The 17,896-nt window shown below is 44.3% G+C and overlaps 1 protein-coding gene across 2 annotated transcripts in view; it reads left to right on the top strand.

Annotated features, from left to right (window-relative positions):
- Nucleotides 1-17,896, top strand: part of LOC115321878 (parathyroid hormone/parathyroid hormone-related peptide receptor) — a 287,428-nt gene that overhangs the window by 29,458 nt on the left and 240,074 nt on the right. For both annotated transcript variants that reach the window (XM_040500603.2, XM_040209763.3), the window contains exon 2: nt 11,486-11,599. In XM_040500603.2, the coding sequence (XP_040356537.2) occupies nt 11,486-11,599 (114 nt within the window). The remainder of the gene's footprint in view (nt 1-11,485; nt 11,600-17,896) is intronic.

Below are 17,896 nucleotides of genomic sequence, written 5' to 3'. Positions count from 1 at the left end.
GCGATCGTTACAAAGTAAAACTGACAAGCGCACAAGTGAGCATATATAGATTTACATCGCCGCAAATGCTTTTAAATCAGTAGACCCCGGGATCTGGCTAGTTTATGACCTGGAGTCGCCGCCCCGACAGGTTTACGTGCTGTTTTATGTCCGCCGCAAGGGCGAGCGATTTTCCTGGTCTCTCTTAAATCTGCCCGCTATATTGACGTTTATATCTCCTGCGGCTTTTTATTTTTTTTATATAGTCGACTTGAAACTGCGCGTAATACGACTTTAGCGCGCATACGTAGGCTTTTGAGACCTTTAACATCGCGTACGAAAACCCCGAATGAACAAGCAAACTCTAAAAATTGGAACGCGAAGACACATCGCATCAAGGTCAACAGATTTATAAACACGCAAAAATCTGGATACTAAAAGGATACCCTCTGATCGGAGTATGACTGTAACCTAAGCGGTCAGCAACTTCTCAGTTCAACCTTTGCTGTTTCGCGATATACTACAAAGCATGCGCACATGTAAATTGTTCAGTATGCACGGCGGAGTCTTCAAGGCACTCTTAAAGTTGTCCGAAAATGATCGCTGATAAATTTTTGCTCCCGCTCGGGTCACTCTGTTGCCGATATGTCCTTGACAACGGTTACGCAAGCGTTCTTACTGTGTCGTTGGGAAGAACCATTTCTCGTAATCCTGCTGTGAAGCGTTTCCCTTACGATTCACTAAATCGTTGTTATTTCACCAGGCCCCAGTAGTGATCTTCGCTGCCCTTATAAGCGGAGATGAAGGGACAATAAACGGAAAAGTTTAAACACCGAGTTGTCGAAACAAAGCAGTAACTGGTTGAAGCTGCTCTAGAATCAACTGCGACAAGAATTTTCGTAGCTATAAGTCACTAGATAATACAGAAAATTATGACTAGTAATGTTTTCGTATAATTACAGACAAAGCTCTTCAACATTCATAGGTATATATTTCGCAGGCTCGCACTTGTTTAAAAAATATTCATTTTCGGATTGAATTTTGTTTTCTTTTTTTGACAAAGCGACTGACAGAGTTTTTTGAGGTTCAAATATTAAGGGGTCGACAGTTTTTTGTTTCTTTTTGTGGGGGGGGAGGGGGGTGCTTGCACCATATTAGTAGGCGGCGCAGGTGCCTACTACCTTCCTGCACCATATTAGTAGGCGGCGCAGGTGGCGCTAGCTGGCAGTTAACGCTTCTCTCCCCTTGGTGGCGTAATCTTTTTTTATTGTCCTGGAGAACACCAGCAAACAGGTGGCTTTGGGTCGTGCTGCTCCTTAGGACAACGGGATTTTTCTCGACCAGGGAAGGGGTTGGTGATGAGCAAGTTCCCATAGTGGGTCTCGGCCGCTGCTCAGGCTGTGCCTCACTATGCGCGGTAGTTTTCATCGGCTGCGTCAGCTCGCGATGCTCTTGAGAAATGATCACTGGATAATGGGATTGATGCGTGGAGTTTAGTGTAAGGTGATCCCTGCGTCTATACCAGGACGTTCCATTTTCAGGGGTAATCTCGGATGAGAATGGACTCACTGGGACTGAAACTGAAGCAGGCATCTAAGCCGGTCCGGGTATGAAGTTCTGGGCAAGTAATGGTGTGACCAGAATCGAGCAGTAGAGCACGGCGGCAACCTTGGTCAGCGTGCAGCTTTTGCTTCAGCTGATTTGGTTGGACGCTTGCCCGAAGGCTGGAGCGAAGTCCGTCTAATGGCGTCTTGATTTTTCTGCCCATGAGCAACTTGTATGGTGCACGACCCGTTACACCATTTGACGTCGTTCCGTATTGAAACAAAACTCTTGCCACCTGAGTCTTGAATTCATCAGGTGAACTCTTCTTGAGTACCTCATTTATAGTTTGAACCACTAGTTCTGCTGCTCCGTTAGAAGTGGGGTGGTATGGTGGTGGCTAGCATACAGCGAATGTTATACAGCTGCAATAATTCGGCGAATCGGCTGGTAATAAATGCAGGCCCGTTTTAAAAATCAATAAGGTCAGGTAGGCCATGCTGCGCAAACACGATCCTGATCACAGAGATGATGATATCTGCCGAGTGTGGCGGAATCGGATGTATTTCCCCCCCCTTGGAGAAAGCGTCTGTCATAACTAGAAAGTTGTGTCTTAAGAAGGGCTCTCCTAAAAAGGCCTGGATCGGTGCTTTTAACGAAAGGGCAAGAGCGTAATGGGCAAGCAACGAGTAGACTTGTGTGTAAGCTTGAGAAGGAGTGCAGTCTCTCACTTGGTTCATGATGGCATTGTCGATTCCAGGCTACTGGACATGAATGTTTAGTTTTACGTTCTTTGGCAAAGAGAACACACAGACAACCTTTTGTGCCAGAGTTAGGCTGAAGACTGACGTCTCGTTTATTATAGGTAAAACGAAATAAAAGAAAGACGCCTCTGGTACGGGGCGCTCAGGTTACGCGCGAAGCGGGGGGAACGGGTGTTTATATTTCGGGCTGCGCGCGAACGGTGGTTTTCGGTCGCTTTGGACTTTGAAACTTGCGAGCGTCGGCCCGTCGGCGACTCCATAACATCCCTCTTCCTAAGGGAGCTTCGAAGATGTGCCGAAACGGTCTGGCTCTTTTAAACATCGGCCGTGCCGCGTATGTTTATGGGAGGTGTTGGCACACGTTTCCTTGGTCCTCGTGGTTGTTTCAGCGGACTCTTCGATGCACTGTTTATCTCGTTGACCGGGGAAAGGAATTAAATGCGTGCGATTTCTTCGTATCTCTTGACCCTCGGATGTTATCCAGTAAGATGGTGGCGTATGGGCCTTGTTCATAACACCACCGGTTTGTTTTAGGTCAATGACCCGAACTCTCTCTCCAGAGCCGAGTGGATCTAGTGGACGCACTCCGTATTGCTTTTGTCGGTTCCTGTTTTCTTGCTCATAGTGACGCAGTTTTTTTTTTTTTTTTTGGTCGCGTAGCTTAGGTTCCAGGAGCTGAGTGGCGATTGGTACGGTTGTACGCATCCTTCTCCCCATGAGAAGTTCTGTCGGACTGTATCCGTTGGGCAGAGGCGTTGAACGGTAGATCATGAGTGTCTCGTACGGATCTTTCGTCTTGCAGAATGCACACTTTGTGTTCTTTACCGCAGCTTCCGCCATCCGATTGCTCTACGCGTAGCGAGGGCTTGATGTGATGTGCTTAAATCCGTAGGTCTGTGAGAACTTTGTGAATGCTGAACCTGTGGTTCCCGCAAACTGAGGACCATTATCAGGCAGCACGACTTTTGGGGTGCCATGCCTCGCAAATATCGATTTGCAGTGCATTATTACGCACGCTGCGGTGAGGCTTTTCAGTCGGGCGATTTCAGGGTAGCGAGAGTAGTAGTCAACGACGACCAGCCACCGTTTTCCGTGAATGAAGAAGAGGTCCATCGTCACTCTCTCCCACGGTTGACTAGGAAACTCTGACGGGATGACGGGAAGCTTTCTGTTCTAGCCAGTTTTAATGCACTTCTCGCAGCTCTTGACCAGGCGCTCGATATGATCGTTTATCCTTGGCCACCACACTGATACATTTGCTCGTGCCTTGCATTTTCCTATGCCCATGTGTCCTTTATGAAGTTGTTGCAGGATATGTGGACGGCAGGATTCTGGTACCACTGCTCTGAAACCATTCATGAGAAGGCTGTTTTGCACGGCAATGTGATGCCGGTACTCGTAGTAATCTTTGAGGTCTGTTCCAAAATCTCGACGATTTGGCCAACCTTTATGGCTGTAGCTGGCGAGACTTAGGCAAACATGGTCTTTTTTCTGTTCTGCCGTTATCCATTGGAGACTCGTTTGCGTTGCGGGTAGGGACGTTTCTATGTGTCGAATGAAGCAATCGATTTCTTCTTGCATCTCTTTGTCTTGCCGCTGTGGCAGAAGGCTCCTTGACAACGAGTCAGCTGTTCGGAGTTCTTTGCCCGGAACGTGGACAACTTCGAATGAGTAGTGCATTAGACGCATGCGCAGTCTCTGAAGACGTGGGGCTAGGTCGTCCAATGACTCTTATCCGAACAAAGAAATGAGAGGTTTGCGATCGGTTTCCAGTACAAAGTGCGTTCCCACGATGTAATCTCGGAATTTTACGCATGTCCACGTGAGTGCCAAACCTTCTTTTTCGATTTTGGTGTACCCCTTCTCTATTTCGGTGAGTGTTCTGGACGCATAGCCGATGGCACGATATGATCCATCCTTCTGCTCTTGACGCAGCACTGCTCCCAGGCTGTAGGATGAAGCATCTACCGGTACAATCGATCGTTTGTTGCGGTCGTAAAATCCGAGAACAGTGCAGGTTGAGAGGATTTCCTTCCACTTTGTGAAGGCCTTCTGCTGAGGGTGATCCCACACGAAGTCCACCTTTGAACTGAGCAGTGACGCTAATGGATGCAGTAGGTCAGACAGGTGTTGCACGAATCGTCATAGGTATGTCGCCATACCCATGATGCGCTTGACTTCTTGCTTTGAAGTCGGTATGGGCATCTGTTTCACTGCGTTGACAATCGTCTCGTCTGGACGGACACCATCGCACTTTACTAGATGACTTAGGAACTTCATACTTGTCACTCGAAAGACGCATTTTTCCTCGTTGAGCGCGACTCCTGCTGATGACAGTCACCTGAGGACTTCTCGCAGACGTTGCTCGTGCTGCTCAGACGATGACGCCCATATCAAGACATCCTTTATGTGGCAAAGTACTCCTTCCATTCCTTGCAGAAGTTGTGCAATACGTCGCTCGGAGTGTTCCGGAGCTGACGTGAGTCCGAATGGTAGGCGATTGAGACAAAATCTTCCAAACGGAGAGGTGAATGTCGTCAGGAGTCATGACTTTTCTTCTAAAGGGATCTGCCAGAACCCATAATTCGCGTCCAGTTTTGAGAAGACCTCTGCTCCCGCTATCCTTCCCAGCGTATCCTCCAATGATGGGATGGGGTGATATTCGCGCTGAATATGCTTGTTTAGTTGGGTGAGATCAACACAAATGCGAATGTTGCCAGACGGCTTTGGGACGATGACCATCGGCGCGCACCATTCAATAGGTTCTTTTACTGGAGAGATAACACCTTGCGATTGCATGCTTTCTAGCTCTTTCTGCGTATCACGATGCAGCGAAAGCGGTACTCTTATCCGTGAAGCGATAGCAAAAGGGCGTCACGTTAGGTTTCAGCTTGAGAGCGTGAGCACCATCAAGAGCTCCGAGTCCTTAAAACAGGTGAGAGAACTCTTTTTTTGCTTTGCAAGCTTTGTTCGCAGTCATGGAGATGTGAGGGCCAAGCCGAAACGTTTCGATAGCTGGCTTACCCAAGAGAGGCTTGCGAAGTCCTTTCACGGTGTAAACTTCTTCGAGTGCTTGTTGCCCACGGCAGTTGAGCCTCATCCAAGCTGATCCCCTGACTTTGAGTGGTTGTCCGTCTGGACCATGAAGTCGGCGTTGGGGCTGGGAGAGCTCGTGGCACCTTGCGAAGACCCTTGGAAAGATGGCAGCTGGTAACACCGTTTCGTCTGCTCCAGTGTCTATTCGGAAAACAACAGGAGTTTTGTAGACGAGTATTTCGATGTCCCATTTTGCTGTTTGAGGAGAAGCCGCGGCTCCTCCGAATCCTTGTTCATGTACTAGGGAGTTCACGGTAGCTGAAGGTTTGCAGACTGTTGCAAAATGTTCCTTTTTCTTACACCTGTTGCAGCCTGCGTTCTTCGCCGGACACACGCTCCTCAAGTGAGCTTCTCGACCACAACAACAGCAAGGTTTGCCCTTCGGTTTGGGTGCCGCGGTCTTCTTAGTAGGAGCTCGAACATTTGGATGCTCAGCTCCTCGCTGAGCAGATCCTGATGCTGTCCCATTTTTTGCCGCTATACGGTCAACGTTGGCATCCTTTTCTTTTGTCGGTCGGGGTTCCACGTGTTGCTTCCTAATCTCTTCCAATTGTCGCGCAGCAGCGATGGCCTTCTGCAGGCCGAGATCAGGATCCAGATGAAGTTTTTCCGAAGTCCTGCTGTCCCGAAGACCAACAATCAGCCTGTCGCGGATCAATTCTTCCGTCAGTGGCACGCAATTGCACGTAGTGGCTAATCCATGGACAGCAGTGACGTGCTCCTCGACGGTTTCCGTCTCCAGTTGCAATCTGGTGTGGAACATGGCTCTCTCTTACACGACGTTTCGACGGGGAATGAAGTAACGTTCGAAGTTCTCCATCACCTTGTCGAAGTCTTGAGCCTTGATGTCGGACAGCTTGAAGGCCTGTGAGACTTCTTCAGCTTGTGGTCCCATGATGTAAATCAGAGCGTCGACTTGGTGTGATGATGGCTGAGATGCCACTCTTGATGCACTGTGGAAGCGCTTGAATCTCTTCTTCCACGCCGGCCATTCGTTAGGTGCTGTAAAACTTAAGGCTTGGGGTGGCGAGATGCGAAAAGTTGCTGTTACCGATTGTTCGTAGCACCGTTGTCGGCTGCAGTTGAGGGCTCGTCCATTGTTTCTTCGGTTGTAGTCGATCCTGTGCTTTACTAATTATTAGTAGACTCGCGGGGCGATCCCACTTCTAACACAACGTTTCGTTTTACGTTCTTTGGCGAAGAGAACACACAGACAACCTTTTGTGCCGAAGTCCGGCTGAAGACTGACGTCTCGTTTATTATAGGTAAAACGAAATAAAAGAAAGATGCCTCTAATACGGGGCGCTCAGGTTACGCGCGAAGCGGGGAAATGGATGTTTATATCTCGGGCTGCGCGCGAACGGTGGTTCTCGGTCGCTTTAGACTTTAGAGTCCGCGAGCCTCGGCCCGTCGGCGACTTCATAACATGGCGTCTGATGATCATCTTGGTTTTTTTCCACTCCGGAATGTCCAGCATGTAGCCGTTCAGGAACATTTCACTGTAGGGTATTATGCTGCACGTGATCCCCACAAAAGGCATCCCTCGTGTAGACTGAGTTTGTTCTTCCTGGACATATAAAGGATCCCAGTCTCTTCTCATAGTTAAAGGAGTTCTAGTGTGAACAACCTCTACAAACTGTGAGAGCAGAGAATCTCTAATTGTCTTTCGATGAACCACAGCTGGTAATGGTACTTCAGGGGATCCCTGTTCCAGCATTAATAGGTCGGCTAGCGTAAAATCAGGCACGCTGCTTGTGGGGAGGGTCACTGTGCTGAAGCCGTCGGAGTTTCCAAGCATTCTTCTTGGTTTGTAAATGAGCTTAAACGTGTAACATCAGAGGGTAACCACCTACCTTGTAGCTAGGGGAGGCTCTTGACTTTGCACTCCTAGATCGAAGTTCAGGAGTCCGAGCAACGGCTTGTGGTCGGTCACTGCTATGAAAGGCCTCCCCCACAAGTACTGGTCAACCTTGTTTACGCCGAAAATTAAAGCATGTGTCTCATTGTCAACTCTGCTCTATTTTTTTCTGCAGGAATTAACCACCGTGATGCGAATGCTACTGGTCGTTCCATTTCATCATCTCCCTCCGATGGGTGCTAGAAAAGTACCAACACCCTAAGGCGAAGCTTCGCACCTGAGTGGAAGTTCCTTCTTGAAGACGTAATGTATAAGAACACGTGCATTTGACAAGATTTTTTTGCTCTCTCAAAAAGCTTGCTCTTGTTTCCCCGGCGAGGTCTACCTCTTCCCCTCCATCAGCAGCAGATGCAAGGAACGATGTGTCGACAAAATGTCAAGTAGAAGCGTTTCTACAAGTTGATTACTCCAATGCATCTGAAGCTCCTTCACGCTCCGACGAGCAGGGGCGTTGATGGCATCTTATTTCTTTGGGTTTGGAGCCAGTTCTTGTACGTTGATGACGTAACCCATATAGTCCACTTGATGTGCAAAAAAACTCGCAATTTCCGAGCGTCGCCTTAAGGTCGGCATCTTGAATTCGCTGAAGAACGCTCTTGAGGGTCTTGAAGTGTTCCTGGTCATCAACACTTGTGAAAATTATGCCATCAAAGTAAACGGCTATGCTTGGTAAGCCTAGAAAATATTCATTTCGTGCTGGAATATGGCTGCAGCAGAAGCTACCCTGAACGGAAGTTTTGTGTAATGAAAAGGATCTATACCGATGTTGTTCCTAACGAATTTGCGACAGCGCTACCTTTGGGCCGAAAATGATCGTTCGGCGATGCCTACTTTAGTTTTGCAATAAAAAAAAAAAACTGCAATTTTTTTGACACCCTGTACCTGTTATAATCGTTCAGCGTGTTGTTTCTTGGTCACTTCACCGATGATGAGGTCAGTAACGTACACAGTTCTTACGTCAATAGCAGCAAGTATCGTCCCCATCATCCGCTGAAAAAACACGGGTGCTGCTGAAATTCCGAACGGATTTCGCGTCACCCTGTACAGTCCTTTTATCCTGTTGATTCTGAGGACTTCTGCTGTCTTATCCCTTGCCTTCAGCTGCTGGTAAGTTTGGCACAAGTCAAGTGTAAAGAAGATAGTTGCGCCTCTGAGGTTTGATAGTTTCTACAGATTGGGATGGCTCCGTACTTCTTTCAGACGAGCACAAGCGGCGTAACCCATACAGAGTGTTTTACTGGCTCAATTATCCCTTGATTCTGCGGCTGTTGAAGCTCGTCTGTCCTAGCTGATTGAAGCGCTAGAGGAACCGGGCTGGACCTGCAAAACTTGGGTGGCGCTCCTTCCTCGAGCTTTAATTGCACTGTGGGTACTGTGTATCCAGAGATGTCGTCCTGGAACACGTTGGGGTGTCGTTGAAACTCTGCCTCAATTTCTGGTGGAGCGGTCTGATGTTCCACCTGTTGATTCCTTGCACTCGGATGTGCAGCGCGTCAAATCAAGCTCTTCCCAAATCGCTGCAGCCAGATCCTTTCATCAACAGAAGCGGCAGAAGGTAATTTTTCGACTTGAAGGTGGACGTGCTTGAAGTGATCCAAGAAGTTTAGGGCCGTCGCCCCTCCAAGTCTGGAGTTCCAAGTTGCTTTTCGGGGGATTTGGTAGATTCTCGGACCAGGTTGAACGAAAGGTTTCTACGCTGATCAATGAACTTGCGGTGACAGAATCGACCTCAAACTGAAGGGGCTTACCCTCAATCTGAAAGGAAATATGGAACATTGGAAAACCTCCACGGGCATTTAGAGCTTGTTCAGTTTGAAGCAGGAACTTCTAGAAGAGCACGTTGGCTGGCACACCACTTCAGTCTCTGACACATTGTGATTGCCTTTTCTGTAGATTGTTATGCCTAGTCTCTTTTTGCAATGCATGCCTTCTCGATGTGTCCATACTTTTCAGAAGTAGCTACACACTGTATTTGAATTGGCATCCCTGTGTGTCATGCCGACCTGTACACCGATAGCACTAATGGTTCTTGCGTGACGCAGCATCTGCGCCCACCTAAAAGCTCGTAACTCTTCGAGGCCTGCTTACTGAGACGGCAAACGGAAGGAGTTATCCCGAGACTCATTCCGCTAATGGTTGGCTGCACTTGAAGTGTAACCCGGTTGTGAATATCGAATAAAAATATTCATGAACGCGAAAAATATATAATGGCGGTAATAGGTTTTCCTGCTTTTGTTAACAGTATGCGAGTTATTTCAAAGCGTGTTTTTTTTTGTATATTTATATTTACACCTCAGTATTCCTTCGAAGACGCTTACTACTTTCGTTGTCCCCGTAGCAAGAATACTTTAGAAATTAAATTTTATACTTACCTTTTCATACCTGTTGTCTGCAACAAAAAGGTATGCTTCTCAAAAGCGACATCGAGGAACCCATTCCACTCTTTCATAGCTCGAGAGAGATGAAACCTCAAGCATTCTTTAACGCATACCTTAATTTAAATTCTTCTAATGTATATCTTCATTTTGTTTCGCAAAATATTTGGCCTAAATACAGTTCGGATATAATTATAGTTCTAATGAGTGATACGTTTCATGGTAATATGCTCAACTATAGTAGATATCAGCTTGACGCTGGGCGTGAAGAAACCTGAGCATTTTGCTGTGACGTTTCTTCAATACGAACATCTCCGTTCTCCCAAAAATCGTGCATAATTTGACTTGTTCAGAATAACGAGACAAAAAAAAAGTGCAAGTATAGAAGGAGTTTGTCCTTGAAAGTGTCGTTCATATAGAGGTGTATTTACGTTAACTGGGTTTATTCTGAAGGGACATCCTCTATTACCCCATTGAAAGAGAAAAAGGACCCATACGACCCATATCCCAGATTATCATAAGAAAAAACCATATATGATATAATATCCCGCTTAAAGAAAAACACAGAAGCCAATTTATGTCCGGCTATGGTTGCCTAACATATTTTGCTCTTGATAGGGCACATTAATTAAATTTGTTTATGAACTTATCTTGAATACTTTTACGATTAGCGAACTTTTATTTTAATGGATGTGGCGCACCGGAGCCGACTATATTAGGCATTTTATACGTTTATCATGTACAAACAAGTATGGGAACTTGTTTTACGTCACTTAAACGTGTGATGTGTACAAATGAAATAACTCGCTATTCTTTTTTATGCGCGTCCTTCATATGGTATCAGGGGATATCGGTCGTATATATACATATATTTTTCCTCAATAAGGAACCGCTCAGCAGCCGGTGGAATTGCAGCAATAGCAATAAGAACGGCGAGGAACGAATCGCGAAGAGACAAGCGTGAACGCACTAAGCCAACAAAACGCTCTGTTTGGCTCGTTGGTTCATGTCTGGATAGAAGCGACGAAGGTCAAGGACGAAGTGAAGGAGGCAACGCTCCATGTTGTCCTTACCTCCTTCACTTTGTCCCTGTCCTTCGCGGCTTCTGTTCACTAACTAAGCAAAGCCCTCCTTTCTTTTTTTTAAGCCCCGTCAGTTACCACATTATTCTAGTCACTGCTAGGGTAAGGAACGCAGGGCCTAATCTTTAATTACATGTTTTTTTTCTTCTTTTATGATTCGTTTGTTTTTTTGTATTGGTATGGTGGCTGGAGCGCCTCTCCGACTGGTGTGTTTACGTCCTATCCCACCCATACATCAGAAGTGGTCCCGAAGCGGCAACAAGTTACGTCATCAAAGCCGGAGTGTCACGTTGTCGGATGTCGCGATCCTAGCGGTTCATCGTAGAAATGCTGGTGAAAATCACGATCGAACGCGAGTGTCACTCTCGTCGCAGCGTACCAACTTCTGGTTGCCTAAACTTCCGCGGGCTGCCACACTGGAGGGTGACCTGCACCAGAACAGTCATCTGCCACATCCACTAACCTTGTTGGGACGCCGCCAGGATCGGGACCGTCGACACAGCGCGACTTTTCTATGACGTCATTAGTCGGGAATCGAGGACCCGCTTTTTTGGACGCGGTAAACGCACCAGTGGGAGACGCGTTCCAGGCGCTATAGTATCGGCTAATGTCACAGTTTGATTGACTGCAGAGCGATCATATGATGCTGAGAATGCAACGCGCACAGCGTCTCTTGTGTCTCGCGGCAACATTGTTGCCTCGAATAAGGCTGTATGCGTGCGTACGCAGGACTCCCGACATGTCCCGGCGTCTGGGACGGAATCCTATGCTGGCAACCAGCTCCTGCAGGGACCATGGCCCAGGTCAACTGCCCGCACTACGTCTACGGCTTCGACAAACGAGGTGCGTCTCGCCTACTTCGGACTACAGCTACCGGGTCCGTAAGAGAAAATGAAAGCGTATTTTTGTGACCCTCATAAATAAAGCACGCGTTGTAAAACAAAGCTTAAACTCCGTGAGAATATAACCCTGGCGACGGTGATAAGATCCAACATTTCGCGAACATAACATGTCGTGGATCAAATTTTAAGACAAAACAGAATGTCTCTACGAACTGATGTTCCCCAACTAAGGCTACATTTCGTCAAACCCAGAGATTGCAATATGCTCGCCCGTAGCATTTAATTCAGTGGAATAATGAACTTGTCGAAAAATGCAAAATTAAATTTCTTGTTTTGTGTGTATTTTCTCCGGAATAAATACAACAGGCACCACAACGTCGTCACTTCTTGGTTTGGGTAACGATAGGCTAAGGGGAGCGTCACTTCATGAAAGAACATATATATATATATATATACAACACGGGCACTTCACACCATCGTACGTGGTCTCCGAGGAGGATATAAATGAATTTGTGCAGATGAATGAACCGTACTTAATCCAATGAATTAAAGAATCCAAGTTTTAAGGAACCCGCCGAAAGCCGAAAAACGGCGGAGCCAGGATTTGAACTCTGGGCCTCCCAATGTCCGGTCGGGTGTGCTAACCACTACACAACTCCACCTTGGCTTTCGGGCGTTTCCTACCTGTCTTATTAATGCACAAGAAACGAAATGTATCCAATCGGAGGTGTTCTGGAAACACACGCCGCCGCGTGGAAAGCGGTACGACGCTTAGTGTCACGTGGTAGGTGCTCGTTCGGGGCGAGACACGGGGCGAGACAAACAGTGGGAGGATTTCTGGAGCACGAACGAGCACGTACCACGTGACACTAAGCGTCGTACCGCGTTCCACGCGGCGGCGTGTGTTTCCAGAACAGGCATCGAGGGGCAGACGTATTTTTTTATTTTGCTTAAATTTTTGTATATTTCGTGGCGCATGTTCCAAGAAGAACACTCATTTTTATTTTAATGTTCTGACACGTCTAGTTTCTCAGAAAAAAAACATCTCAAAGAAACGGAAAAGAACGACAGGGTCTTGACGATTTTCGTGTGTGGCGTATTTGAATCACTCTCTATCTCAAAGTATTTAAAAAAGAGCGTATATATTTTGTAGTGATATATATATGCAAGTAGGTAAGACGACATTTTAACTACTATTTATTATTCGTCGCTCCAATCTTTGTGAAAATCCCTAAACATGCCTCCGCGAACAACTAAATTCCGGATTCTTCATTTTTTTTAGGGGGGGGGGGGGGGGGGGGGACTATGTTTAGTATTGCCTTTAAAATAATACCACTTGTAGAACCTTTCATTGCCTTCCAAATTAACAAAGTTTGTGCCTTTATTATGCACGAGTATTGAGAAATAAATTATGAAACAGAGAGGGTTTTCACTTTGCGTTCAACGAGCTCTTTTTTAGCATATTTAAAGCTTAAAATTCGAAACAAAGGCAAATACCTCAAACGGAATGTATTCTGGCTAAAAGAAGAGTGTAAAAAAAACGCGACACAAAAAACAATTTATATATATTAAATTTTTTTTACATCATAAAAAAAAAATTACTTATTTTGCGTCGTTTTTTTTATTACACTTTTCTTTTAGCCAGAATACATTTGGTTAGAGGTATTTGCCTTTGTTTCGAATTTTAAGCTTTAAATATACTAAAAAAGAGCTAACGCCGATGGCGGGTTTTGACGATTTTCGTCTGTGGCGTTTTTGAACCACTCTCAACCTCAAAGTATTCAAAAGAGGGCTTCCATATTTTTAATACTGATATATATATGCATGTTTTTAAAACGACATTTTAACTACTATTTATTTTTCGTTCACCCAATCTTTGTAAAAAAAAAAAAAAAAGCCTCCTCGAACAACTGTGACCTAAACTGCGGAGTTTTTTTTCAGTCGACTTTGTTTAATAATAATAATAATAATAATAATCAATCAATCAATCAATCAATCAATGTTTATTAAAGTGTCCAGGAACAACCAATTGGTCTTAGTGCTGGCACACTAAAAAAAATGAGCAAAAACACACACATACAAACACACATACACACGAGTGCAGAAGGAGAACGTATAGTTCTCCAGTCTGAGAATAAAAATATTAACAAGTATGAAATACACTCAGATTAACAAGGGAAATCAAAAGCACAAAACAGAGACATCACCAGGTGTGAGAGCAAAAAGCAAATACTACATCAGCGCTTCAACTGATCAGCCCTTTTCCTGCAAGAGGAAGATTTGAACAGCATTTCCGAACTTGCTCCCGCATGAGTTAAAAATATCAATTGTGTTAGAGTAGCGATTATAACACTCCGCCGATCTTTGGATCGGGTTTAAGTTGCTAAAATGTCGAGCTATATAAAAAGATGATTGGAGCCGTGTAGGCACACGTGGAACTCTGAGGCTCACTTCGGACAGAAGGCTGGGAGAGTTAATCGAGCCGTGCAGGGTCTTAAACAAAAACAACAAATCTGCCTTCACCCGACGCTGCTGGAGGCTCAACAAGTTGACAAGTTGCGAGTTACACACACCGTTCAGACAAGGAACACCATTCTCAAGGTAACGATATTTAAAGATAGAAATAAATTTGTTTTGGACTCGCTCGACAGATGAACTGTTAGTTTTGGAAATGCCGTTCCAAACAACCGAGGCGTACTCTAGCTGGGATCTAACTAAGGAACAATACAGCGTAAAAAAAGCGGACGGGCTTTTGAACTCCTTCGTTATGCGAGACACGGCACCTAACGTGCGCAAGGCCGATTGAACCACTTTGATGACGTGAGTGTCAAATCTCAGGGTTGAATCAAAGACAACTCCAAGGTCCCTCAGTTCACTTACACGTGACAGCAGTTCGCCATGATAACTATATGGAAAGAATATATGATGGGTCTTGCGAGAATATGTCATTATTTTTGTTTTAGAATGATTCAAACGGAGGTCATTGTCTAAACACCAACGACCGAAGGAATATGCGTCATTCTGAAGCGCGATGCAATCCTCTAAGGTCGATATTTTTTTGTAAAGTTTTATATCATCAGCGTACTGCAGAAATGAAGAATTTAATATAACTCGAGAGACATCATTTACAAAAATATTAAATAGGAGGGGGCCCAAGACAGATCCCTGAGGCACTCCAGAGCTTGCCTTGTACAAGGACGAGGTAGTATTGTTGACGCGGACGTAGGCTTGCCTATCAGACAAATAGCTTTTTAACAAATTGTATACCGAACCACATACTCCGTACGAAGAAAGTTTGTATAAGAGGATGTTGTGGTTGACTACGTCGAATGCCTTACTCAGGTCGAAATAAAAAACGTCAAGCTGACCTCTATTACAAACTACTTCAGAGGCAACAGACATAAAAGATACGAGATTGGTGGATGTCGATCTACCGGACATGAAACCATGCTGATTAGGAATGACTATACTACGAAACTTGAAGGAGAGAAATTGATGGATTACCATTTCAAAGAGTTTGGAAAAAGAAGAGAGAAGAGAAATCGGTCTGTAATTAAGAACATCCCCACTATTTCCAGATTTCAGGACCGGAACAACCACTGCCAGTTTCCAGTCGTCAGGGAATATCCCTGACGTCAAGGAGTTATTGAAAATTGTGCACAGTATAGGCGTAAGTAATTCATGATAAGCCTTAACAATTGCAGCGGGTATCCCGTCATGACCTGCAGACAATGTGGGTTTCATTTTCTTAATACATAGCCTAACACATTCCTCATCGACAACCACAGAACCTAATGAGTCGCCAAAAACGTCCGAGTGAGGCAAAATAGATGAGGAGCAGTTATTATTATTAATGTAAACTGACGCAAAGTAATCAGCAAACAACTCAGACATGCCCTTCGCACTGTCGCTACGCTGATTCAAGACGATTTCTGACTCAATATTCTTCCCCAAGCGCGATTTAGCGTACCTCCAAAATTTCTTGGGATTTTTAACAAGATCTGATTCCACCGAGTAATAATAATAATAATAATAATAATAATAATAATAATAATAATAATAATAATAATAATAATAATAATAATAATAATAATCAATCAATCAATCAATCAATCAATCTTTATTATACAGTGCCCAGGAACAACCCTGAGGTCTTGGTGCTGGTACACTGGTGTATAAAAAAAAACAAAAAACACTATACACATCTCCGCAGAAAATAAGATACATTTTTAGCATAATACTAGGCAGTGCACAAGTAATTAGTACAATAAAATAAAAACGAGGCAGTAACAGTAGAGACGGAACACAAGACCGAAGGACAACAAGTGCACCACCAGAAAACACGACATGGAGATGACGACATTCAGACATAACAGAGCAATTCAACAATGCTCATCCTGCACAGGCAAGTTTTTAATAGAAAGGACAAACGTCCTGTAGCAAGGATTGAAAATATCAAGTTTTTCAGAGTAATGATTCAAACGCTGAGCCATTCTCACAATTGGGTTTACCGGACTAAACGTTTTAGAAACATAAAAAGATGACAGAAGACGAGTAGGCACACGTGGGACCCTAAGGCACAGTTCAGATAACAGGCTCGGAGAATTGATGAGTCCATGCAGCGTTTTAAACAAAAATAGTAAGTCCGCGTTCTCCCGACGCCGGTACAAGCTAAGCAAACCAACACGCTCTAACGCAGACTCATATGTTAAACAGTGAACATCCTCCTTTATGTAGCGATGTTTAAAGATAGAAACAAACTTTTTTTGCACACGCTCGATCTCCAAGGAGTGACTTTTAGAAATTCCATTCCAAACAACTGAGGCATATTCTAACTGTGACCTGGATAGCGAGCAGTATAACGTGATAAAAGCCGTCGGGTTTTTGAACTCCCTGGTTAAGCGAGAGGCAACACCCAACATTCTTAAAGACGAGTTAACCAGCCTACCAACGTGATCAGAGAAACGCAACCCAGAATCAACAATGACTCCGAGATCTTTCATTACACTTACTCGAGACAAAGTCTCTCCTTGAATATTATATGCAAAAGAGATATTGTGAGTCTTCCGAGAGAGCGTCATGACCTTGGTTTTGGACGGGTTCAAGAAAAGGTCATTTTCAGAGCACCATCGGTAGAAAGAACATGCATCTTCCTGGAGCTTAGCACAATCACGTTCAGTAACTATTTCTCGATAAATTTTTATGTCGTCAGCATATTGCAGGAATGAAGAATTTAAAACAGCAAAAGAGACGTCATTTACGAAAATTGTGAACAGAAGGGGTCCTAAAACAGATCCCTGAGGAACGCCAGAGCGAGTCCTGTACAACGAAGAGTTCATGTTGTTAACCCGGACATATGCCTCTCTCTCTGACAAGTAGCTTTTTAACCAGTCATGTACTGAGCCACATACTCCATAGGAGGAAAGTTTGGATAAAAGAATAATGTGATTGACTACGTCAAAAGCCTTGCTTAAGTCAAAGTAGACAACGTCTAACTGACCTCTGTTACATATTAGACGAGATGCAGCAGACATAAAGCTAACAAGATTGGTAGTTGTTGATCTGCCGCTCATAAAACCATGCTGATTGGGAATTGCTAAGTTTCGAAATTTGAAAGACAGGAATTGATGAACTACCATTTCAAAGAGCTTAGAAAATGGAGAGAGAAGAGAAATAGGTCTATAGTTACAAATAATAATAATAATAATAATAATAATAATAATAATGATAATGATAATGATAATAATAATAATAATAATAATAATAATAATAATAATAATGATAATGATAATAATAATAATAATAATAATATTAATAATATTTAGTCAATTTACAAATACGTCTATAGAATGCTGGCTTACAAAAGCAGTATCCTGTTTGTACGTTGGACCAGACACTCAAGCGAAATGCATATCAATGCAGCATGATAGAAAATCGAACGAGTGTGTAATATGGCAATGAATACCAACATTAATACCGAAAAGAGCCCAAATTCGCCACAATACAAAATGAACTTTACTAGAAAATCATTACGAGGCAAGTGTACAGGGATGCCAGTAAAGCACTGTTTATGGAGGTAATGAGAGGAACAATTTTTTTTCTTTTTTTAGTACTTTTATCGAATTTATTTTTATTAAAGGCTCGGTTAGCTCATTAAACAAAGGGGGAATAAAGTGAGTTCTGCACCTTTTTCCGTATCGCGTGTAAATTCTGGGGATTTTAAACCTTTCTTTACGTCTGAAGTCCCTAGGCTTGTCCACTGGAATCTTGAAAGTAGAACCATAAAAATAATTTATAA

The sequence above is a fragment of the Ixodes scapularis genome, unplaced genomic scaffold (assembly GCF_016920785.2).
Source record: "Ixodes scapularis isolate PalLabHiFi unplaced genomic scaffold, ASM1692078v2 PGA_scaffold5__190_contigs__length_132052651, whole genome shotgun sequence".
Lineage (NCBI taxonomy): Eukaryota > Metazoa > Arthropoda > Arachnida > Ixodida > Ixodidae > Ixodes > Ixodes scapularis.
The sequence above is the reverse complement of the archived record's forward strand: the minus strand, read 5'-3'. Positions and strand labels throughout refer to the sequence as shown.